Source organism: Macadamia integrifolia, chromosome 2, assembly GCF_013358625.1.
Source record: "Macadamia integrifolia cultivar HAES 741 chromosome 2, SCU_Mint_v3, whole genome shotgun sequence".
NCBI lineage: Eukaryota > Viridiplantae > Streptophyta > Magnoliopsida > Proteales > Proteaceae > Macadamia > Macadamia integrifolia.
In genome coordinates this window covers 35,237,771-35,263,125 of record NC_056558.1, presented here as the reverse complement: position 1 = coordinate 35,263,125, position 25,355 = coordinate 35,237,771, and the positions used below count along the sequence as shown (strand labels likewise).

Genomic DNA, 25,355 nt, shown 5'->3' with positions numbered 1-25,355 from the left:
AAAAGTCCAGAATTGGTAGATGAAATGTAAAGAAAACCTCCCCTCTCCCTCCCTAAAAAAAAAAAAAAAAAAAAATTATACGAGAGACAAAGTGGAATACTAGTAAAAAGGCTAAGACATTAATTGATGGAAAAGTTTGATTTGATATAATAGAGATACAACTAATAAAATTGGAGTGGAGATTATATTGGTTTGGTATTCCTACATGATAAGTATCTAGACAAAAATTTGTAGAAAATTAAATCAAATGTAGTTTTAAGTATCAATGTGTATTGTACATACTGGTTGATACATATTTGTACCAGTGAACTACTTATTATTTTTTAAGAGAAATATTGCAGTATATTGAGCCATATTGGTTGGGTCGATATAGTGTTTAAGAAATAGATCAGTAGATAACAATCTTATCTGCAAAACTCAAATTTAAGCCAATGCAGTAGTAGAACTGATATTGCAAGATATCACCCCATTGCTCTCTCTCATGTGATAAGTAAACAATGACATGCATGTGTCTAGTTAGAGCAAGGTTCTAAAACTTGGGAACGTCAATCGGACCATATCCAACAAATCTATCTCTGTTTGAAAAAAAATCATTTTTTATTACGTTTCTACTTTTAGATCATACATGTATTGGGATAGTTGGAGATTAATAGAGTTTTGAATTCTTAGTTTACTCTTTCATTGGTCTATATGATAATACATCCGGCTGGTGGTGAGGATTCAAATTCGAATTACTCTGGCCGGATTTGCAATTTTCGAAAGGGATGAATCATCGAATTACCCAAAAATGGTTTGATTTATCAATTTACCCACTTAAATCTTTTCGATCCTTGGGCTCAAGAAGACCAAGCCGTCCTAAAATTGCTCTTAAAACCAGAAGTAGCCGAATCTTTTGCCATATTGTTATCTATACCTAACCTATAAACACGGTGACTATTTTAGAAAGGCAAAACAACTTCACGAGCTGTGTCTAGGGTTTCTTTTTTTCTTCTCCGTCCTTCTTTATCAAGTAGTAGTAGTAGCGAAATGAGAGAATGCAGAGATCATTGTGGTTGGGGCTACCTGAGGATTTGGTGGTCACCATCAGCGAACGGTTCAATCTTTATACTGATTACGTTCAATTCAGGTTGGTGTGTAAGTCATGGTACTCCTTCCTCCCCAAGAAGCTCAACCACCCATCCCATAACTTCCGCTCTTGATTTTACATATAAGAAATATGGCACCACCTTCAGTAATGGCACATTCGTGTTAGCAAAGAATAATATGCTTCATTTCCTCCGCGACCTTCCATACAAGTTTCTTCATAACCATTCATGTAAGGGTTCCTTCCATGGTTGGTTGATTATGGCTACAGTATTTGGATCCGTTACTCGTTCCATATACCTCTAAGCTCGCCCTTCCATCCATCAACTCTTCCAAAATACGTAAGGTCGCCTTATCATCAACTCCTCCTGCTGCAATTGATGCTCAGTTCTCTCATCTTATTGCGGCTGTTGTCATCAGTGCCTTCCGAGGAGAATTGGTCTTCGCTAAATGTGGAGAAAAAGGATGAATTGATTTGAAACCTAAATCTGATGAATTTAGCAATTTCACGGATGTCTTATTCCATGGGAACAAACTCAATGCTCTACATTAGGTCTAATTGTTTATGTCTTCCACGTGGGTGTGGACATGCAAATTGATTCTTCTTCTTGTTCTATTCTCCAACAACAACCTGAATTGATGGATGAGTGCTTCAGCTTTTACGATGGGAGATCTTCCAAATATTGTATATAGTCTTATTTGGTGGAATCATCATCTAATGATGTGTTGATGGTTGTTCGGGTAATATACCATAATACTGTGGTTATTCATCCCATTCCCAACTTTTTTTTTAAAAGAATTTAAGAGAAAAACAATTGGGTTCATGGTTTTCAAGTGGGAAGAAAAAAGATGGATGCATGGCAAGAGCTTACGAGATGAGATTTTGTTTATTGGACTGCCTTCTTCTTTGTCCATCTCTTCTCGTGATTTTCCTGATTATAGAGGAAATCGCATCTATTTTATGGATGCCTATGGCGCAAGAGCAGACAACCCAATGATTACAAATTTTGATAAAGGCATATTCAGTTTAGAAGATGATTGCATTAAAGAGTCGTCATTGCCATTGCAGGATGAAGATTTGTGGCAAATTGAGAATTATCATCCGTTTGCCTGGCTTACATACATCCAGCCCGAAGCCCAAAATAAGACGGGATCATGAATGTAGTGCCTAATTCCTAGTGAATCACTAATCAAAGAGTAGAGTTTGGAGAGAGCGAGCAGCCACCATGTTTAATGATTTGATGGATCCATAGATTTGACAAGTGGATCACTTCTTCTTTTTTTTTTTTTCCCATGAAGATTGAGACAAAATGATAACTATGTCAAACGATTATTAATAAATCAGGTTTGGTGGACATACATATCCAACAATTTTGAGTTTGCATCTTAAACCATTTTATTTGTGCCTTTTCCATCATAAAATGCTACTATTGGTTTGGGTATGAAGATGGAGCCCTCAAACATATGAACCAATGACCACTTGGCTAGAAAAGTATTGCAACCTTCTGGTTTAACAACCTCTCATTTTATTAATTTCATGGGTTTTCGCTGAGTTATTTGCTTAATCTGGGACATTTCTCTTTGGCTTCTTCCACTGATTTGGACTTTTTTTTTTCGGATACATTCAGCCTTTTCGTTTTATCAATTAGAAAAAAGAAAATCTTCTCATAGTTTATCTAATGTGAGGTCATCCCATGTAAATACTTAGATAGGAATGTCTAAGCAAGCAAAAACCCTTTGATGAAATTACATTAATTTAATATGTTGGTTTTAAACTCTACATGTCAATCGTTATACATTTATAAGTATTGTCTAACTTAAAATATATTATTGATGCCCTCATTTTGTCACCTTGAAGACATGAATAGTGGTCATAAAAAGGTACGAGCTTAGGATGTTAAAAGAGACGATGTTTTATTTTAGAGCAAACACCAATTAATATGAAAATAAACAAAGACAGATTTGCACAATGAATAGAGATTTAATGAGGTTCACACACCAATGTGATGTGTTACGTCATCAGGCGAAGAAGAAGATGTTTCACTATGTTGAAGAGAGAATACACCCAAGTGGCGGCAATAAAATTCGTCCTAAAATCCTAGCTCGAAAAACCCATAAATTACAATGACTTGCTTAAAAAGAAGATAGTACATTATATACTCCTCTAAGTCGTGGGTTGGTCTATCGAGTTGCGGTCGATCGGCCCAATCCCTATGTTTCCATCACAGATCTCAGAAAACTTCCCATTCGGATCGCCACCAAAATATGTCAGAGTAGTTCATTCTTCAAAATGGATCAAAAATTCAAGACAAACTTAACACTTTAGCCTAAATAAATTATTAAAATGCTTGAGGTGGGTTTGATTGACCCAAAGGCATTGAAATCAATCCAACTTTCATGAATAATGAGTTTGTCATTGAAACCCAATTATTTGAAAAGGATTTTGAGAAAATTGATCTTAAAATTTCGGGAAAAGATTGCACACCCTTTTCACATGGGATTGTATTAGTATTTTTAAATAAAAAAGAATGATTAAAAAAGTCATTGTAAGAAGGTGTAGAGTACCTCTCGCCCTAATTTTTTTCCTTTTACTCAGAAAGAGCTTTCCAATGCATCATGAAGCCTGAATATATATATATATATATATAAACGAAAATAAAAAAATATTTTAAAACCCAAACAAAGGTTGATATAGGTCCAAGCAAAAAACAGATAAGACCCAAGGTTGTCTGCTGAACCCATATCTTTTTATCACTGTTATGGAGGTCTTATCCCATCTTCTCTCCTCCTAAAGAGATCTTCATATTTTCAAGAGAATTAAGGCGACTCGACATGCTCCTGAAGTTTTCCACTTTCTGTTTGTAGATGATACCTTTATTTTTTGTCGGGCCATTTTGGAAAATTTATTGGCTACGAAATCTGTCCTATAACTGTTCTCTAACTATCGGGACAACGTATGAATTTCGAGAAAAATGGTGTATTCTATGATGCATTGGAAAGCCAAGTGGTCAACAAGAAGAGAGAGAAAGAGAGAGTTGTTCCTGTCCAGAGAACATTAAAAAGGTAAGTTTTGTATGGATGAACTTACAATTTGGTCTAACTCTAGATGGATTTTTGAAAAAAATGTCCCAATGAAGAGGAAGAATTTTCATCCTTATGAATAAGCAAATTCAATCCTTATTCTTCTTCTTCTTCTATTATATTTTAACTTGTAATATCCAGAACGATGAATGGGAAGAATTTTCATTCTTAAGTATTGATAAGTGGTAAAAATCTTTTAAATTCATCCCTCCCATTCTCCCTTTTCGTCGATGACAATGGGAGAATCGCATGCAGCCTAAGGTTTTTTGGATGTTGGATGCGCGCCAGATGCCTTATTGCGCCATCCAAGTCTGATTGATGACAGTTTTTTTTTGTTTTTTGTTTTTAGAAGTTGATGAAAGATAATGGTTAAATAGGATGAATATGCGCCTTTTTTTTTTTGTTGTTGGAGTTTTGGACAGATACCATGCTTGTATCTTATTAACAGTAATGAAAACCTATCTTTATTGATGCACTAATTGAAATTGAATGGGAGCTTCTAACAAAGCTTCCCATATTGTTGCCATCATCAAATTTTTTGGTGCAAACTAAAAAAACAAGTTTAGTACATCAATGTTCTGATATTAGATGTAAATGTTAGGAGTGATTGTTTATTATCATGCAGACCACACGAAGTATGAAGAGAACCAAATCGTTGGTAGGCCTGAACCAAAAAACATGAGCGCCATACATTACTGCCATCATCAAATTGGAGAGAATATTGACCATAGGATCCACGAGGCATGCTGATAATGAAATAACCATGTGTGGTGATAAGTTTAGGGTTACTTTGAATCAACTGTAGCTGAACAACCCAAAGGAAAAGGCATGAAAGATGAAGCTGTAAAGTGGGTGACTGGTATAGAACTATGGAAATAAGTGGAAAGTAAAAAATCGATGAAGTAATGTTACCAATCAGTTAGGGGTTTTTTTATAGGGTCGTTTTTGTTTAAAGGTGGGAGCATGTAGGGTAGATTGGTGTCATTAGTGAGATACAAATATATGGAGGAAAAGAAAACCTAGGCTCAAGTTCAAATGGAAAGTTTCACGAAGTCTTCATAAGCACAAAAACTTGTGTCTAAGTTGTCGTCCATGTGGTGTTTTTGCTTGAATAAAAGTTTTTACTTCTTAACACTTTGTACTTATTTAAATGGGAATTTTATTTAACAAAAAATGGAACTATTTCAACATTGTTTAAAGAGTTTTAATTGACAATTCATTTATTCATTTGGTTTAGTGTTTGCGAAAGAGTTCATGCTTTACTTTGCTTAATTTTCTACCTTCTTAAAGGTTCTATTTTTTTTTTTCACTTTTGTAAAGTGTTGTTGTTCCTTGTTTAGAGGTTTGGGCTACCCAAGAAATGTCATATGGTAACATTGTCATTGATTTTGATGTGAAGTTAAAAAACACCTTGGGGTTTGTAGTGAGTCATGGAAAAACTATAATGAATAAGGGCTTGATTGCTACCTAGGAAAGAAATTGTGGTTGTTGCCTGAACCACTCTAAAATCTTATTTCTCATCTTGCTTTATTTGTAGTTTGCGGTAGTGTTTAAAAACTAGATGCTCTTGTGTTTGTTCTCTCTCAAAGTCTTTCATAATTTATAATCTAAATTCACCCCCTCTTGGAAGCTCTTCAAATCTACCATTCCGAAAGGGACCTGGATAGGGAGAGTGAGTCATTGACATCTACAAATGTTTTTCAATTTGGGTAAATCTTTACAATGGAGGCTGAGGGAGAATGCCAAGAGACTCAAAATTAAAGTCTACCTTGAGATATTGTGTATCATCAGAGAGTTACAAAAAAATAGAAAGCCATGATAAAATAGTTAAAAGGGAGAGAGATTCTATGCTCTTGTAAATAAAAAGAATGAGTGTGTAAACCGTCAGAAGAAATAGAGAGGTTCATTGCTGCGAGCTATAATAAAACAAATTGGAGTACTTTTCTTTCATTTTAGGGTTCTGAACATGGTTTAAGGTATAGGCTATTGGTAGATCGGATTGGATTTGATATTTGAATGGGATCGATGGATTGAATCGGACAATTTTTCCCTCAAAGATACTAATACTATGAGTGTATTGACAATTATACCTCCATGTCTGTACCGTGCACTGATCTGGTGTAGGCTAGATATTGATATTGCTGTTTGACGATAGTGATCAAAAGCTGATACAAACAATGCGAGGCCAATACCTAAAACCGTTGTTCTGCATCTTATTGATAGAATGAATGATCAAGGGCTAGGCAATTTTTTTTTGTAGATCTTATTGGGGCATTGGCCACTAGGGGTCAGTGTCCCAACTTAATGAAGCGAAGCCAAGGGTAGAAGGTGTTAGGGGGCAGAAGGGGGAATAACAGGATGTTACATAGCCAATGGATTGAGAGAGTGCAACAAGCGACCTCTCCGTGGACTTGGGTGCAGTAACCAATTGGGAAATTGTCGGTTGCCATAGCCTCCCATATGAACAGCTAAAGTAAAACTCTTGCCAAATGCAATCAAGGTCTGGGAACAATTGGCTATAGGAGCCTCCCGGATCAACAGTTGAAGTATAATAGTGTTTTTTTTTTTTTTCGCAATACATATTTTGTGTTACTGTACATGATTTTTTGCCAAATCAATATATTGAATTTAAAGAAAAGAACGCTACCCTGCCGTGTGCTCTTGTACCCAGATACAAGGGTGGTGAAATGACTACCCATCCCTCCCTGTTGGATGCCTAAGTGTACACTTTCATTGGTCCATGCATTGGCATAACAACCACACAATCAAGAAATGCTTTATCTCCCATGAGATTTTTATATTCAGATCATATGGTGTAAAAGATACCTCAAAATTCTTATACTGGATAAACTAGAGAACCCCAATGATTTTAGGAAAAGGATTGTCTGAGCCTCAAGCATTTTCTATGCCTACACGTACATACTAAGGTTGTTTATTTATTTATTCGGGAAAGAGAAGAAACAATAAAATATGTTCATATGTGTAGGCGCAATATGTGCCTTGGGTTCAGAAAGTCTTTTTCCATGATTTATGAATTTAAGGAAAATGAAAAATGCATTGCCCCACAGATTCCGTTACACTCTTCCCACATAATAAACAATAAGGACCACTCACACTCTCTCTCATATTCTGACCATGTGGATCCCATACGGACAATACTATTTTTTAACTCCTCATTGTGTAACGTGCAAATTCTTTCCAACATTCTTCTTGTATGAACTATCTTCACCCTTTGTATTATACTAGAAGGGGAAGTGTTTTCTAAGAGTGTGGCCCTTCACCTACGCGAGACCCAATCGACATCCCCTTTGGTTCAATACATAGGAACAAGGAAGCCATTTAAAAATGGATAAAAATAACACCAATGGAGACATATGATGAGGTATCATTGAGGAAGGATATGGGGGTCATTTAAAAAAGGGGGAAGAAAGAGATAGACTGACTTCTTCCTAGACTTGGGTGTAGTAACCAATTGGGAAATTGCCGGCTGCCATAGCCTCTCATATGAACAGCTGAAGTAAACACTCTTGCCAAATGCAGTTAAGGTCGGGAACAATTGGCTATAGGAGCCTCCAGGATCAACATTTGAAGTGTAATGATGTTTTTCTGCAATACGTATTTTATATTATTATATATTATTTTATGCCAGATCCATATATTAGATTTGGAGAATAGAATGTTATCCCGTCGTGTGCTCTATGCCTAGACACAAGGTTGGTGAAATGACCACCCCATCTTTTGTTGTCGAATGCCTAGGTGTGCACTTTCACTGGTCCATGCATTGACATAGGGACGACGCAATCAGAAAACGTTTTCTCTCCCATTAGATTTTTATGTGTAGATCTATGGTGTAAAAAAAATACCTCAAACTTTTATACATCACAGACTAGAGAACCCTAATGATTTTAAGGAAAAGATTCTCAGAGCCATAGGCATTTACTATGCCTACACATATCAATGTTAGGCACCAGGTGCCTTAGGCTAAAAAGACCTTCAATGTTTTATTAATTTAGGCAAAATGAAGCATGCATGCATTGCCCTTGCACAGATTCTTTTATATTCTCTCCACATGATAAACAGTAAGGCCCGTTCTTACTCTTTCTCCTATTCTAACCATGTGGGTTCCATATGAATCTCTTTTCCCTCATTACATTATTGTAATATGTAAATTTCTCTCTCTCCTACTCTTTTAACCCCTTGATAGTGTAACATGTAAATTTCTTTCTTACATTGTTCTTGTTGTAGGAACCATCCTTACCCTTTACATTATGTTAAAAAGGGAAATGTTTTTTCTACCAGAAAAATGGAAATGTTTTGATCCAATCAATATACACGTGGCTGCCAGACAAGCAACTTTCTTACCCCAAAAAGAAATTTTGATTTTAATGATCTTTGATTTTCTTGCGAGGTCCTACCAAAAAAAAAAAATGATTTTATTGCGAGGTCATGCTCCAACACTATATACTTGGATGGACGTGAGCACAAACCCATCGATCTTAGGCAAATCGTGCCCATATTCTTTCTCAGGAAAACAAATCCTGCCCCCATTTTTTATCCTCCCAACGTGTCGTCATTTTCTATCGCCTCTCTTCTTCTACGATTCCTACGATTCTCATACTGGGTGGAGTCGGTAGACGGATCTGAATAGAACCCATTTGCAGATCTTCCTTCCTCATAAAGGGTAAACCAAAACATCGTGACCGACCTAAGATTAGCTTTCAAAGCAATTTTGAATGCGTTGATCATCCCAACGTTCAAGTTTCCTCTTGACATGAAATCTATTATTCTATTCCGATTAAAGAGCATTTGGTACTTTCAGGAAATGAATTCTTTATAATATTCAAGCTCGATCGATCTTCTGCAGAATGGAAATTCTCTGCTTCGCCGTTCCGGAAAGGTTAAGAAACCAAAGAAAGAATCTCATTCTCAGTGGTATGTCACATAATGATCATCTCTGGCTTCTCTGCTGTCTCAATTGTGAGAAGGGAAAACATATTTAAGGTAAACGTATACAGTCTCTCTCTCTCTCTCTCTCTCTCTCTCTCTCTCTCTATATATATATATATATATATAATCTTTTTAGATTTGTGAAATCCAATTATTTGTGGATGTCTCTGTTCAAAATGGTGTTCAATAGCTTTGCTTTATAATTTGTCTGCTAATTTGGGAATTTATTTAGCGTCTTAATGTCAAGAATAGCAAAGAATGGGACCTTAATTTAAAAGCGTCGGAGTTACTCTATCAGAGAGAACTTAAAGTTTTAGCTTTATAAGAACAGGGGATAAATACCCAAGAGGGAGAGGGAGATTTAACACCATTAGTTACGCAAGGGATAATGCTTTTAACACCATTAGCTATTCAAAGAGCAGCATCTTCTTCTCTTCTGAATCTACTTGGTTTTATGGATCTTCTCTCTCTCTCTCTTCGGAAATTGGTCTTACATTGTCAGATTCCCTCCTAATTCCTCTCCCATTGTCCGATTGATCTGGGCTCTTGGAGAATGCCATTAAATTCAATTGTGATGGCGGTTCCTGGGGAAACCCTGCTCAGGATAGGTAATAATGGTTATTTCAGGCATCTATACTGAATTGTTAGCTCTGGTTTTAGACATGTTTTACCGTACTCTTGAGTGTGACAGATTTTTTTTTTTTGTAGTTATTGTTTGTAGCTAGCGGGCAACAAGGACCTTTAGAGATGATCTCACTGTTAGAGAAGCCTTTAAAATATTCATGTGGCTTGTATCTTCTCCCACTAATAACTTTTTTTGTATGACTTTGTTTGCACAGCTGGATCAACCAACATTTGCAATTGAAGGAAAAAATGCACTATAGTTATGCATCTCCCATGGAACTAATATCAAAAGAAGCCTCATATTTATGATGCGAGCAAGATGCCTTCAAACTTTGAGAACAGGAAAAGGAATTGAAATTTTTGTTAGCCTTCATCAATAAGGATGAAAGGAGGAATTCTTCACAGATTGAGGGGGAAACTGCTTTTTCTTATACTTACTCTTCTTATTTGCATAACGATTCTTCTCTTGGCATGGGAAAAGACTCCACTTGTTACTTCACTGCTATCGGTGCAAGATCAGTTTGTGACATCTTACTCAGGTATGTCACTGTCTTTGCCTTTATGTTCTTGCTCCTTAACTTCAGATTGATTATTTTCATTTCATTTTTTATTACTCCAATATTGATGTAGTAGACATTCTAACTGTTCAAAACCCCAAGCATCGCTGATGATGTTGCCTTAGTGCTAAACTTGCTTATTACCATGTGAAAACCCAAACAAAATTATCCAATGGCAGTCTAGGATCAGCCAGTGGACCCCAATCTTGATATGGAAGATCTTCCGACTGCATTCAAAAATCTCAACTGACGCTTCTAAACTGACACTGCTAACGTGTCACCTTAGTGCTACACTTGCTATTGACTGTAAAGCCAGACAATCTTCTTCAAACATCGTGCTTCACCTCATGATTGGAGAAACAAAGAGAGGTCTTAGAATGAAAATTTTCATGTGTAAGATCTCTTTTCAATTTCTTACTTACTTCATATCATCCAGATTTTTTTTTCCTGTATATGAAATATTTCTTAATCCAATTAGATTATGTAATTTCTATCACCTCGAAAGCTGAAGCTTAAAATCATTGCTTACATGCCACCCCTCCAGGACCCTGCAACCCCCATTATTGTTGTTCTTGGTAGTGGTACTGTTGTTGCAGACAATGTTTACTTTGCAGCCAATGTCTGCCAGTTAGCACTTAGTCTGGATGCAAGTGATGTGGCCATGTGGGCCATATCACAATGTTTGCTTTTCCTCTTACTTTTCTCTTTCTTTTTCTCCTTTCAAGTTTCAAATCCCAACAAGAATGGGAAGTGTGAAGTTTTAACTTGTATAGACCTCCTTCTTCTATGATCAAGAGTAAGCTATGAATTCTTCATTTCTCAGGTCACTAGCAGCAGCGTCTCCTTCCTCCCCTTTTCAGATATTCATTAAATAGTAGCATCACAGATCAAAGCTTGTATGTAGTAGCAGCACGAACAGGAAAATGGGTCACCAGTAGCATTTATAACATGAACATAATTCTTCACATTAAACCACCATTGAACCAGTAAAAAGAAATACAACAGATAATATCTCATTTTTCCCCAAAATTTCCAGGATTTGGTAGGTTTTCTCTATTCTCTTCTTCCCTCTCCAGATTATGGAACAAAGTCCACTCTACTCCCTCTTCCTGGCTAATTACCTCTCTAGTTCCTTCTCCTTCTTCATAAGAACTCAGGTGTTTATTCTCAGCACACCCCACTAACTATCTCCAGGCTAAGAAGGCAAAAGAGAGAAAAAAAATCTTTCTCTTTGTCTAAGCAAGGCTTATATAGGAAAATCTAACCAATAGTGCCCCTCCATGTGTCCTCTTCTAGACCATCCATGATGCAGATTAATCACCAAAAAATGTTTTGTTTTATTAGGAATAAGTCTAGGGTTGGGTTCCATACATGTTGGGCCTTTGATCCCATGTGTTTTGAGTGTAATAGGCCACTTTTATGGGCCTGAAAGAAGGGCTTTAAGGTTACATACGGGATTACTAGTTTGTTTCATTTTTCATTAGCTTTTCTTTTATGTTGGGTTTAGTTTAAGTTATTTTTGTTTTCTTAGGGATCAAGTTATTACTTGAGTCAAGTCATTAGTAGTTAGTTTCCTTTTTCAGTTTAGTTTCTAATTTTAGTTAGTTTCTAATTTCAGTTTTTAGTAAATATTGTATTAGGAGACTAAATTAAGGTTTCCTTTAAGGACCTTCTATTTTGTAATTCCCTCCCCCATCAACATTATAAATAAAGAGGAGGAGGCTCCTAAAGCTAAGAATGATTTTTGATAAAAACAAATTAATGGCTGCTGCTATTGTCTTCTCCATGAAGAGTTGTCGTGTGTTTGATCAAGGCCGATGGAATTGGTGTTTGATCCAATTGACTCTCTGTGGTGTGAAGCCCGAGAGGTTTTTTTTCTTCGTCTATCAACCATCCAAGGTGTTACTGATTTGTCCTAAGTAAACAGGTATTTAAATCTCTTCTTCTCTCAGTTCTACCCAGAAAATGCAGATTCTGTTACAAATTTTCAGAACCTGCCGAGACCTAGCCAGCCATCTGTTTTGGTCTATTCTGATTTCTATGATCTACCATGGTTTTGTTCATGTTGGGTGGACTGTTTGAGACTTGTGTCAATCCCTGTTAAGCCTTATTCATCATATTACTAATCTGATATGAGAATACCTAACCACTGACATCAATAACTTGCTGGTTTATCCAATCTGGTCCTTCTATTCTGATATATTGTGCTGCTGTTGGGCTATTCATGGTTATTCTTCTGATTAAAAAATCCTGCAGTTGAAGGCTTGGTAGTTTATCTATCCTAGTCTACATTAATCCCTTTGTGTCTAATAACCTCAGTAAGTTACAGTTAAGCTAATTACCATTGCATGTGGCATGATTTTAAAGAAATGGAATGGAAACGAAAGGAAAGGAAAGAAATGGAATGCAGATTAATCACTAAAAAATAGGTTTGTTTTATTAGGAATAAGCCTAGGGTTGGGTTCCATACATGTTGGGCCTTTGATCCCATATGTTTTTGAGTGTAATAGGCCACTTTTATAGGCCTAAAAGAGGGGCTTTAAGGTTACATATAGGATTACTAGTTTGTTTCTTTTTTCATTAGTTTCCTTGTTGGGTTTAGTTTAAGTTATTTTTGTTTTCTTAGGGATCAAGTTATTAATTGAGTCAAGTCATTAGTATTTAGTTTCCTTTTTCAGTTAGTTTCTAATTTCATGGACACAAAGACATAATAAAAAAAGGAGGGTTTGTATGGTGGAGGTAGGGTGACAATTAATTTCAACTACTTATGTTATTAAATAACTTGCCTTGTGGTTGTCACCCCTTGCCAGTAGGGGGTTAAGTACTTGATGCAGATTAATTATCAAAATAGGCTTGTTTTATTAGGAATAAGCCTAGGGTTGGGTTCCATACATGTTAGGCTTTTGATCCCATGTGTTTTGAGTGTAATAGACCACTTTTATGGGTCTAAAAAGGGGGCTCTAAGATTGAGTACGGGATTACTAGTTAGTTTCCATTTTCATTAGTTTCCTTTCTAGTTGGGCTTGATTTGAGTTATATTTGTTTCCTTATGAGTCAAGTTATTAATTAAGTCAAGTCCTTAGTAGTTAGTTTCTTTTTTCAACTAGTTTCTAATTTCAGTTAGTTTCTAATTTCAGTTTTTAGTAGCTATTGTATTAGGAGAATATTTGGTTTCCTTTTTGAGGAACCTTCTATTTTGTAATTCCCTCCCCCATTAACATTATAAATAAAGAAGAGGAGGCTCCTAAAGGCCCAGATGATTTTGATAAAAAAAATTAATGGTTGTTGCTATTGTCTTCTACATGGAGATTTGTCTTGTGTTTGATCAAGGCTGATGGAATTGGTGTTTGATCCAATTGACTCTCAGCGGTGTGAAACACAAGAGGTCCTCTTCTAGTTATCTCCCTCTTTTCTTCCATACTCAAGGTGTTCCAGATCTGATCTACTGTTATAGAGTATCGTGCTGTTTTGGGACTAGGTTGGTTTGCCGATTCTAGTTCTACATTATTTCTAAGATTGTTCATAATCTATTTTGGGCCATTATGGGCATAGGTTTGTTTGGGTTTATTTTCTTCCCCCAGTTTTATTTACATTTTATATTTTGCAGATAGAGCCGATTCCGAGTGGAAATCTGCCTCCTGGGTTTGATTCGAGTGCATGCCGCAGTGTGTGAGTGTCATTGTGACAATTTCTTTTTTACCATTTTTATTTTTGAATCTGGTTTCATTTACTTTTTGTTTATATGTGCTTTTATTTTAGATTTAAGGCTTAAGCATTGGGCTTGTAACCTCCCATCTCACCTGGCAAAGTCTGCAGCTCTCTTTCAAACTCTTCTAGTTAAATCCATTTTTTGAGATCGGCCTTTCCATTCTTTGGCTCTAATCTCTCATTTTCCATTTATGTTCGTCTCTTCAAAAGTGTTGTTGTGGTTTTTTTTAAGCCATTTGTTTGTGTGCCATATGTAGGTTCCTGTTTAGGGAGATGCCTTTCATCTCAGTTGTTTAACTTACTTGTTCTTTGGTTTGAGAAAATTCAGTTATGTGGGCAACATTCATACACAAGTTACTGAACCACTTCTTCAAGAGGTGTTCTCAAGTACTGGTCCCCTTGAAGGGTGCAAGCTTATTAGGAAAGATAAGGTGAGTTTTTTCATGCAACAGATGCTTGCATTGTTAGTCTTTTCAACCTATTGAAACAGTTACTAAGTGGCTATACCATCCACTAAAAGGTATGGGAATCCCCATCTGACATGCCCTTATATTGGAAACATGTTAGGTTCAGGCCAACTGAATTTGATATGGACCTTTCGCTTGTCCTGACATTAACTTTGCCAGTCTAGTGTCTTCTCTAGTCCTGAGTTGTTGACATCTACATTGTTTCTCTTCAATGCAGTCATCTTATGGGTTTGTAGACTACTTCGACCGGAGATCAGCTGCACTTGCTATATTAACTCTTAATGGGAGGCATCTGTAAGTGGAATCCTTTTGAATTTTCAATTCCTTATGTTTTCTTCCTACATCTCAGGACTTACTCTGTAATTTACAGGTTTGGACAACCTATAAAAGTTAATTGGGCATATGCTAGTGGTCAAAGGGAAGATACTTCAGGTAAATTCATCACCATGCATCATATTCTCCTGGTTCTGAATTTCTTTTCAGTTTGAGACTATATGATATTGTTTCCCTGTTATGCAGGTCATTTTAACATATTTGTTGGTGATCTGAGCCCTGAAGTTACAGATGCAACCTTGTTTGCCTGCTTCTCTGTTTATCCCAGTTGTTCGTAAGCTCCACTTGGCCAATATTTCCTTTTGTTCATGGGATTCTGTTTTGTCTGCAACTTCATGTAGATTTTAATTAATAGAAATTAGAATTCAGAATGTATTTTATAATCTACACATTGTTCAGCCAGTAGCAGATCATTGGGGTGACATAACCATTGTTCTGGGTGCAGTGACGCAAGGGTTATGTGGGATCAGAAGACTGGTCGCTCAAGGGGGTTTGGATTTGTTTCTTTTCGGAACCAACAGGTAAATATATTTTCTTAGTATTATTTACTTATATCCTATGGCAGATCTATTTTATAAACTTTTGTTTCTCATGATTATCTGACTAATTTTATCTTCTTCACAGGATGCCCAAAGTGCAATAAATGATTTAACAGGTATGGAACCTATTGTGCACCAATCTGTGTTGTCCCCTAATGTTTTGTTCTGTACTGCACCAATCCGTTTAATGCTCTTTATTGTTTCATATCAACATTTGAAACATTGCCACTAAGAACTACGATAAAAAAAAAATTGTCCAAACTGATTGCATATTAAGATTGGCCTTATTCTCTGGGTGGGTATTGTTATTGAGATAAGTTTTTCACTATATGAAGAGTAAGGCAGGCCAATATATTTTAAATCAACATTAGTTTGCTGGATGGCAACACTTTTGAGTTAATACGTCCTCGGACCTCAGCAACTGTCAAGTTTTTTGTTTTGTTCTATTTCAAGCCAGAATTACCATCTGCAATAATAAAGCTTTTATTCTCTTGGATGCAATGTAGACTAAGTGTTGGTTTAGCTGGATACCTTTACCCTTGTAAAGAATATGGGAAGACATCTATGTATATCCCATTTATACTATATGCAGAAATTGAAGTCCCTTTGATCCTCTAAAAACTCATGGAGGACCGTTTTCTGTGTACATGAATGACCAGTGGAGGTTTCTCTCTAAACTATTAATTTATGTACATTTCCTGTTAAAAGAGGTTGCTGCGGTGTGCCAAAGTACCATAGAAATGCCTGTGGTAGGATTTGTCTCTGACGGATTCGGTAGATGTGTGGGTTGAGTCGGTTGACTGGTAGAAGTTTAGAATGTTCAAATAATGTAGTGAGATGGGACAGATTTTGAGTGATTATTTTTCATAGATTTTTTACTGTGGGGTTGGTAACCTTTTTTTTTTTTTTTTTTTTTATGGCCTTAATTTCATTTTACTTTTCTCTAATGCCTATAAAAAGCGATATCAGGGATGCTTTATTGATTATCATATGATTTTTAATTTTTTGTACAACAACAACAAACTTAGCCTTATCCCAACTTAATGGGGTCGGCTACATGGATCCAGTCCAAACAAAGTATAGGTCTGATTGTTGAGTTATGTAATTATTTACTGATTATCATTTAATTTTTCTATTCAACACATAGTCCTTGATTAGCCCCATTAATTATGCAGCCTGTGACCCTTGAATTTAGGTCTTTCAATTACTCTTTGGCCTTGTCTGTGCCACTTACCCCTGTTGCTCTGACCAGTTCCGGTTAACCTTCAGCTTTCATTAAACCTGCCTCATCTCATATGCTCTCTCGTCCGTTAATTTCAATCCTGAAAGCACCCAATTCACGATCTATGTAAAAACCTTAAAAAGACAGTTATGCTTGTAACCCCTTATGGAGATGGCATGAGTGATGGGAAAAGATCAACCCTATATATCTTAAGCTGCACATCAAATTTATAGTTAGCTCATATATTGGAAAATATTTATATCTTACTGGTCAAGATGTCCTGCGATATTATATTATTGTTAGATCACAATAGGGGAGTGTCCCTATCGTGATATATGATTTTGTCCTTAGTTTTCCTAGTTAGGATATAGTTGGGTTGAGTCTTGTGCGGGATTATACTCTTAGTATCCTACTAAGCGTCTGATTCTGTTTTTCTATTATAAGTAATCTTTTGGCAGACCACGATAATTACATTAAACCTAACGTAGATTTAGATCTCTCTCCTCCCATTGTTCTCTTTTTTTTTTCTTCTCTCCTTTCTCTGTTTTATCACAGGTACTGGTTTTAGTTCCTGGTTTCATTACATGGTATCTGAGCTATAACCAGTAAATGCTATATTCTTAATATCTGGTTTGAGTTGTTTTCTAGGTTTTTTTGGTTTGTGGTGTACAGCAACATAGGCTGTCCATTCCTCTTTGTGAAACCCTAATTGATAGAGGAAGAAGAACTAGGGCTTCGTATACTGTGAAGATTGATATATGATGAATCGTAATCTATTCATACCCCTACTGCTACTGCTGAAGTGATTATTGTTTCCTGCTATCAATTTCTGTTATTCTTCTCTTATACTGCTGATCAAAGAACTGATAAGCTGTTGATGGTGTTTTAATGCTGATCGGGGAACTGATAAAGATATCGATGGTGTTTTAATGCTGATCATATATGTATTTCCTTCACATGGTTTCTTTGATTGGAGATATTTCATGTGAGTTTATTGTTTCGATTGCTGATGTATCAATTCCTGCTAGGGATGCCCTGAATCGAAATAATCTTGTTGTCATCTCTGAGTACCGGTGCTATGATGTTGTTTGTTGTTGCTGGTTCTTCGATGGTTGTCGATTGGTGTTTGCTAGTGTTGATTCTTCAGCTCTGTCGTTCTGCACAATGCTTCAGTTACCCCCACCGCCCCAACCCCAAACCCAAACCCTTTGTTCCCGACAAGAAGTTTGAAAGTTACCGCTAAACCACTTTTCTTTATTTGTTTTCTTTGGTTCATTACCTAAAATACCCCTACAGCCCCAATCATTTAGCAAAATGTCATCATTACTTTGTTTCTTGAGTTTCCATATTTACCCCTCTCCTTATGTTGCTATTTGGTTCACAACATCCTTGTGCTGCTATTTGGTTCACTATTTGGGGCTCGTGTTTGATATTTTCTAATTCGATCTATAATAGTCACATCATTGCTACCTTTTCTTTGTGAGGATTACACTTACTACCTGCCTTCCTTGAGAAGGGCTTATGATGTTGCTGCTGCTACTATATTATTCTGAATTGTTTTTGGTGTTCTACAACAAAAACAACAATAAAGCCTTATCCCAACTTAATGGGGTCTACTACATGGATCCAAGCAAGGATATGGAAGATGAAAGATAAAAGGAAACAAATCACAAATATAGTAGCGAAGTAGAACACATCTAGATGGGGTCTGCTACCCGGATCCTGGCCCTCCAATCCGCTCTATTTGATGTCATACTTAGGGCAAGACATAATCTGTGCAGGTCTTTCCTCACCACTTCTCCTATGGTCCTAGCTCTTTTATATCCTTCTATTTAGATCAGATCACTCCTCTTTATTGGTGCATCCGATGGCCATACCATCTCAAACGAGTGAACGACTCTCCTGAAGTTTCTCATGGATTGGGGTGACTCAACTTCGCTCTAATGCTTTCATTCCTTACCTTATCCTTCTTAGTTTTTGCTCGCATCCATCTTACCGTCCTCATCTCCACTACACACAACTTATCAATATGCCGCTTCTTAACTGTCCCACATTTCGCCGCATACATCATAGATGGGCATACGACTATCCTATAGAATTTTTCCTTTAAGTTCTACCAAGACAAGTCAGTTGCACAAAATCGGACGTTTTAATTTTTGGGCTGAATCGTTGAATCTTGGAAGAGTTCTCATCATCGCAAGTTTCCCCTTGTGACTAATGTTCTTGTTTGTGTCGTGAGGTTCAACCTCCTAAAAAGGGTATCATTTTCTTTTATCTTAATTTCCATCAATACCCTTCTCATCTTCTCTTAGTCCTAATTGTCTTATTTTGTTTCTTAGTTTCAAGTCTACCCTTCCCCATCTTGTACGTTGCCTTTCCCTTTGATGTTTCCTCTTATACTCAAACTACCATCTATTTACTAGATTGCGATTCCACTTGGTAAACTCCATTATTCTTTACAATTGAACCATCTTATAACAGAGTGGGCCCATAAGTGATCCGATTTCGGTTTTGGAACCTGGATCCGCATCACTCACCTTGAATGTTTTTTGTCAACTCATCTATTACAAGTACAAATAGTTAAGGGCTTAAAGTTGATCCTTGATGAAGCCCAATAGTAATTGGGAACTCGCTCCCTTGATCGCCTTTGGTTCTCACACTAGTCATGACATCATCATACATATCCTTAATTATATCCACATATTTGCTCGACACCCTTCTCTTCTCTAGAACATGTCAGATTAACCCTCTAAGGACGCTATAATAAGAAGCCTTCAGTATCTCAGTAGATTTCCTTGGCATAAATCAAATTGGTTAACTGAGATACTAGATTCTCTTCTCAATAGGGTTTCAATTACCTTCTCCCAGAGCTTCATAGCATGGTTAATACGTTTTATGCTTTTATAGTTATTGCAATCTTGAATATCCCCTTTGTTTTTGTAGATGGGGACAATAGTGCTCCTCCTCCACTTGTCTGGCATTTTCTTTCTACTCAGAATTTTGTTGAAAAGAACCAATGATACCCCACAAAGTCCTAAACTCTTCCAAACTTCTATTCGGACTTCGTTTGGGCCAAGAGTCTTACTTTATTTTATCTTTCTTAAGGCATCTTTAACCTTAATTGCACCAATCTTACGTACATATGCATGGCGTGTAATGTCTTGGTGTAAAATGCACTCTTGCTAAATCCACTCAAGCTGTCTCGATTTAATAGCTTGCAACGGTAATCATCCCATCTCCTTATAATGTCTTCATCCTTTACTAGCATCCTACCATCCTCATCTTTGATACACTTGACATGCTCCAATTCTTTGCTCTTCATATCCCTCATTTTAGATATCGTATATGTAGCTTATATATAGTTGTTGGTGTTCTCTACCACTTACTTTTGTTCGTTGTTGTTTTAATTTGTTGGATACAAATTTTTTTTCTCTAGTATTGTCGTTGATGATTGGTGTGCTTGAATTGATATTGCTACCAGAATGAAGTTCTCTATGCTCACTAGCGTCTACAACTGCTATATATGTTCAAGACTTATGCTACTTTTAATATCTATCTTGTTGTTCCAAGCTGGAGCCTTTGTTATACATACTTCAGCTTGAAGAGGGAGTGTTAAGATGTCCTGCGGTATTCTATTATTGTTAGATCACGATAGGGGAGTATCCTATCTTGATTCTTGATATAATTGTTTGTCTTTGGTTTTCCAAGTTAGGATATAGTTGGGTTGAGTTTTGTGCAAGGTATACTCTTAATGTTTTATTAAGAGTGTTTTTTGTGCTATTATAAGTAATCCATTGGCAAACCATGATAGTTTCACTGAACCATCATGGGTTTAGATCTCTCTCCTCCAGCCATCGTTCTCTCTCTCCTTTCTCCGTTCTATCACTAGTACTGGTTTCAAGTCCTGGTTTCGCAACACTCCTTGATGTATCAATTACATCTATTATAAGAAATCCATAAGAGAGAGACTTTGTACAACAACAACAACATGGCTTTATCCCAACAAAATGGGGTCGGCCACATGGATCATTGCTCTCCAATCAGCTTTATTTGAAGCCATACAAGATACGAGGCCTCAGCTAAGCCTGTTTTTCTTCCACACTTCTGTGGTTTTTTTAGGTCTACCCTTGGCTCCTTTGGTTCTCTCAATCTGAATCAAGTCACTCCTTTGTACTGGGGTATCCGAAGGCTTTTGTTGGACATGGTCATGCCACCTCAAATGACTCTCTCTAAGCTTATCATGAATCGCAGTTATACCCAACCCAACTCTTATATGGTCATTCTTTACTTTATCCTTCCTAGTTTTCCCACTCATCCATTTCAACATCCTCGTCTCCTCTACACTTTCTTTATTTATATGACACTTCTTAACTGCGCAACATTCTCATCCATCCATAAGATAGAGACTTTGTAATTAATTTAGATGGTACACTTTCTCAAAACAACTGTAAAATTTCACCAATCTATGTTCGAGAATATTTCGACAGATCTTTAAAACTTTATTTGAAAATACCAAGAATTTAGAAAATGTAATTGAAGCTTTGAGAATTACAGAACTGATGTTGGATCATAGAATGTTCTGAAAGTGTTTTGTGCAGCTGGTCCCAACTTCGATAAAGGAAGAAGGCTTGTGCATCTGGTTGGCAGAATGCATCATAAAAAGCTTAGTTAAATCTCCTAGCATGGACCTTAGTCTTCGGTAAGGATTGAAGGATTAAGATTGGAGGAGTTAAAAGAGCAAGAGCAGGCCTAAAATGTCTTTGGGAGAAGTGAGGAAAGGCATGCATGGTTAGGGATGACAAATGGAGTTGGCTAGTGAAATGGGACCCATGTCATTTTCCTGGATAAGGCTTTAGTGGATTAAATGTTGGATTTGAGTAATTGAATCTCTTGAATTGTATGGTCTCCATGGCTTATCCTTTAATGGTGCGGGGTGGTTCCTTATGCCTTTTCATTTGGTTAGGGTTCCTCTGTTAATTGAGTCCAGCTGAGCCCTCAAAGGAAAACTCTCTGCAGATCCAGTCAACATAGGTTTGGTTGTGGAAGGCCCTCAATCCAAAAGATGTACCTTGGTCCGATAGCCTAATATGCTTTATGTTGTTCCAATATGAGGGGATTTCATCTGATCTTAGCATGGGTTGAACCCCTCGGATACCAACAACTCAACTATTGATAAGCTCTATAGAAATTATAGTGCTATGATACACAGTGGGATGCTCGTTGGTTTTAGCTGATTCTTGACAGAAATATGACTTGTCAAGATCACTCTAGTATATTTTTTAAAAAATTATAACAAGTGTGAATCCAGTACGAGCCACTTTACTCTAGTAGCATATTTATGTATTCTCAAATTTCACAAAGCATATTAAAGCACTGGATCAAAATGTATTTTTTATTCATAATTGTTTGGCTTTTCTGATTTGCTCTTCACTGTTCAGGAAAGTGGCTTGGAAGTAGACAAATACGATGTAACTGGGCGGCGAAGGGTGCTGGTGCCATTGAGGACAAGCAAAATACAGATGCAAAAAGTGTGGTTGAACTAACGAATGGAACATCAGGTAGTTCTGTCATGATGAGAGTGTCTGTGAATGACACTTTTTGGTTAAATGTGTTGATGCTCTTTGAACTTCATGATGAGAATGCTTGCTGGTTCTGTCAGTTTTAATGCATCACATCTCAAAGTTTGTAGGGTTTTCTTATATTTTTTCACATTCTTTTGCAGAAGATGGACAGGAGACTACAAATGATGATGGGCCTGAGAGTAACCCTCAATATACAACTGTTTATGTGGGAAACCTTGCTCCTGAGGTAAGGAATTACATTCCTTTTGTCTGAAATATTGGTTCTTTTCTCCTTGATACACGCTGCCGATATTTTTTCTCGTTGTGATTAGACTTCATAGTGAAGTCCAGCCATTATAGATTTGCTTGAAAAGCAGTGAGAAGAAATACTTGGTGGCCATTAAGCATGAACAACTATCTACCTGTGACCATTTTGTTGCAAAATGTGTTTCTTACTCATTTCCTTCAGGACCACAGCATGCACCACACAGTAGAACTGATTACTGTGACCTCAAAACTGGATCCATGACCATTCCACACTTTATGACTTCCCAAATGCTTTCTTCTTGAAGCAAACCATGGGCAACAATAGTTCACTCTTGTAGCTTTGGAAATATCCAGCATGTGTGTGGTTTTGTCTAATTTTGTTTCTATTGTTCTTGATTTCTTATGAATAAATTGTTTGCAGGTTACCCAGCTTGATCTCCACCGCCACTTCCATTCCCTTGGTGCTGGGGTAATTGAGGAAGTCCGTGTGCAGCGTGATAAGGGCTTTGGGTTTGTTAGATACAGCACCCATGCAGAAGCTTCCTTGGCCATTCAGATGGGCAATGCTCGAATTCTGTGTGGCAAGCCAATTAAGGTAACTTTTGTGGTCTTTGATATTGATCCATAGTTCGGCATTGATACAGTGGTGTGATTACTTTTTGGTTACTCAATTTTGAAATATTAGATTTTATATTCTTTGTTGGTGTATGAATTAGTGGAGTTGTTGATGCAGGATGTACATTTAAAATGGCAATATGTGGTGGCATATAATATTCTTCCTGATCCATTGTCTTGTCAGATACTGCAACAAATGAAGTTGTAGAATCTCGATGTGCCACATTGTTTAGTTTCCCCAATATGGGAGGAAACTATTTAGGGAAAATTATTATTATCTCTTTAAATAAATAATCTCTAGTTTTAAAATAATTGTAGAGCATTATCAAAAACAATTAAAAGATATTCCACCATTTCTAGGGTTAAGGTCTTCTACTGCTTCCCATTTACATGATTGGTTCCATTTGCTACCTCAACCTTTACTTAGTGGTAGGTCCCACAAAGAGGGTAGTGGTGAACGTATATCTAAGCGGCACATTTTTTTTTTCTTTTGCCGGGGGGGGGGGGGTGGGTGGTGTGTGTAATTAGACTAGTTAGTAGTTATAACAGGGTTTTTTGGGGGGAGGATTACTAGTTTTAGCAGTTAGGTAATATGTGAATTTTGCAAAATATGCATAGTTCCATATATACCAACGAAATAATTTCAAAGCTGGAACAACCTGTAATAGAAACAAAGAGGAGAAGAAGATGGAGGAGATTGAGAGGATGGAGAGAGCTGAACGCGATAGAATAAAATCATATATTAAGAGCAGCACCTTTATTTATAATAATTATAATAATGAAAATCAACTCTCTGCAGGTAGTCTACTAAGAGTCAAAAGACCTATTACACTTGAAGTAAACTAGAAATAAAACACCTAACTAAGCCTAGTAATTTTAATTACAATAGGAAAGATAAAACTTGAACTAGCTAAGCCAGTAAGACATGATCCCATGGCACAAGATCCATGGACATCCATGGACCCCCAAACCAAGACAAATTTTAACAGCCACCGTTTGGAAGGGCTGTATAGGAGTTCTTTTCCGGCCCTCTTACGAGCCCTAGCTAAATATGCTTGTAGTTAAAGATATTCTTTACATTTATAGGAAGGGGAAGAGAGTAGTTTTCCTAAATATTTGAACTATTGTTTTACTTACAAACTGCACCTGACATTGGAGTGATTTTAGCAAACCAAACCTGGCACTTGCAGAGGTGATACATGCTTTGTCTGATCACAAGGGGAATGAAGGCAAGTCAAATTGGTTTGAAAACAACAGATGAGATTAAGTGGTAATCTGTATGGCAGGGCAATGCAGGCTTGGGTTACTTTTTCCTTTTTGATTTGATGCTTTTATTTCTCTTTGGTTTTTTATTTTCCCCAACCGCCCCCCCCCCCCCAAAAAAAAAAAAAGAAGTTTAAATGCTACTGCCACTTTGAATTCATCAGGGTGGAGACCTCAGGTTGCAAATGTGAAATGTCGCCATTTGCCTCCTTTTTTTTTTTATTATTGGCTAAAGGCCAACAGTCTAGTCAAAATATAGCTATCTCTTTTATTTACCCTTAGTGTCCCATCATGTGCTATATTTTTTGCAATGGTCATTTTGATCATTATTTTTGCCAACCACATTTTGTTGGGAAAGGCTGAGTTGAGTTTAGTTGTGTATATTAATCATTATTATTTAAGGAGCTTATTAAAAATCTATGGTGTTCAATGTCTAATTTTGCAATCATGCATGTCTTGCAGTGCTCTTGGGGTAGTAAACCTACTCCACCAGGGACAGTGTCCACACCTCTTCCCCCGCCTTTCCCCCCAGGTATTTCGGCTGCAGAACTTCTGGCCTATGAGCGTCAGCTGGCTATGAGCAAGATGGGTGGTGCCCAGGCATTAATGCATCCACAGGGGCAACATGCCCTCAAACATGCAGCCATGGGTATGGGTGCTGCTGGAGCAAGCCAGGCAATCTATGATGGAGGGTTTCAGAATGCTGGTGCTGCCCAGCAGCAGCTCATGTACTACTGAGAGATGATCCCAATTATATCATAAACCTTGGTATTCCTTGGTTGGCATCGAAGTCTATTGAGAAGGCTTTTCTGATGGTTTTTATTAATTACCAGTTTTTTTTTTTTTTCACCCTTGTATGGATGTACTTTTTGTTGAACTGTGCAGTGTAGAAATATTCAGGGGAACAGGTGGGTGCTACAGTGAGGAGTTATATTTTGAAGGCTTTTATATATATTTTATTACTATGATGGTTTGTCCGCTCCATAAAGGTTTCTGTAGCTATTACATGGATGATGGGCCGAGCATCAGGTCTTTGTGGTTATTTTCTTTCTCCTTAAACAGTTAAATAGTTAATCCTGATGTGGAAA

General features: G+C 37.0%; 1 protein-coding gene across 1 annotated transcript; it reads left to right on the top strand.

Moving 5' to 3' along the window:
* Positions 1-10,821: 10,821 nt before the first annotated feature.
* On the top strand, positions 10,822-25,232 carry LOC122065279 (oligouridylate-binding protein 1-like). Its single transcript, XM_042629076.1, has 12 exons — positions 10,822-10,972; positions 13,832-13,961; positions 14,329-14,431; positions 14,685-14,761; positions 14,838-14,899; positions 14,987-15,074; positions 15,246-15,321; positions 15,425-15,455; positions 22,000-22,119; positions 22,284-22,369; positions 22,811-22,984; positions 24,730-25,232. The coding sequence occupies exons 1-12, from the start codon at positions 10,822-10,824 to the stop codon at positions 25,003-25,005; spliced, it is 1,374 nt and encodes a 457-aa protein (XP_042485010.1). The 3' UTR covers positions 25,006-25,232.
* The last annotated feature ends 123 nt before the right edge of the window (positions 25,233-25,355 follow it).

What these genes read in the sequence shown, in the direction of transcription:
- LOC122065279 (XM_042629076.1), top strand. Translation starts at nt 10,822, where the DNA reads ATGCCACCCCTCCAGGACCCTGCAACCCCCATTATTGTTGTTCTTGGT. An exon ending in TCGAGTGCATGCCGCAGTGT is followed by an intron (nt 13,962 to 14,328) that starts GTGAGTGTCATT and finishes GAGAAAATTCAG; the next exon opens with TTATGTGGGCAACATTCATA. An exon ending in ACTAACGAATGGAACATCAG is followed by an intron (nt 22,120 to 22,283) that starts GTAGTTCTGTCA and finishes ATTCTTTTGCAG; the next exon opens with AAGATGGACAGGAGACTACA.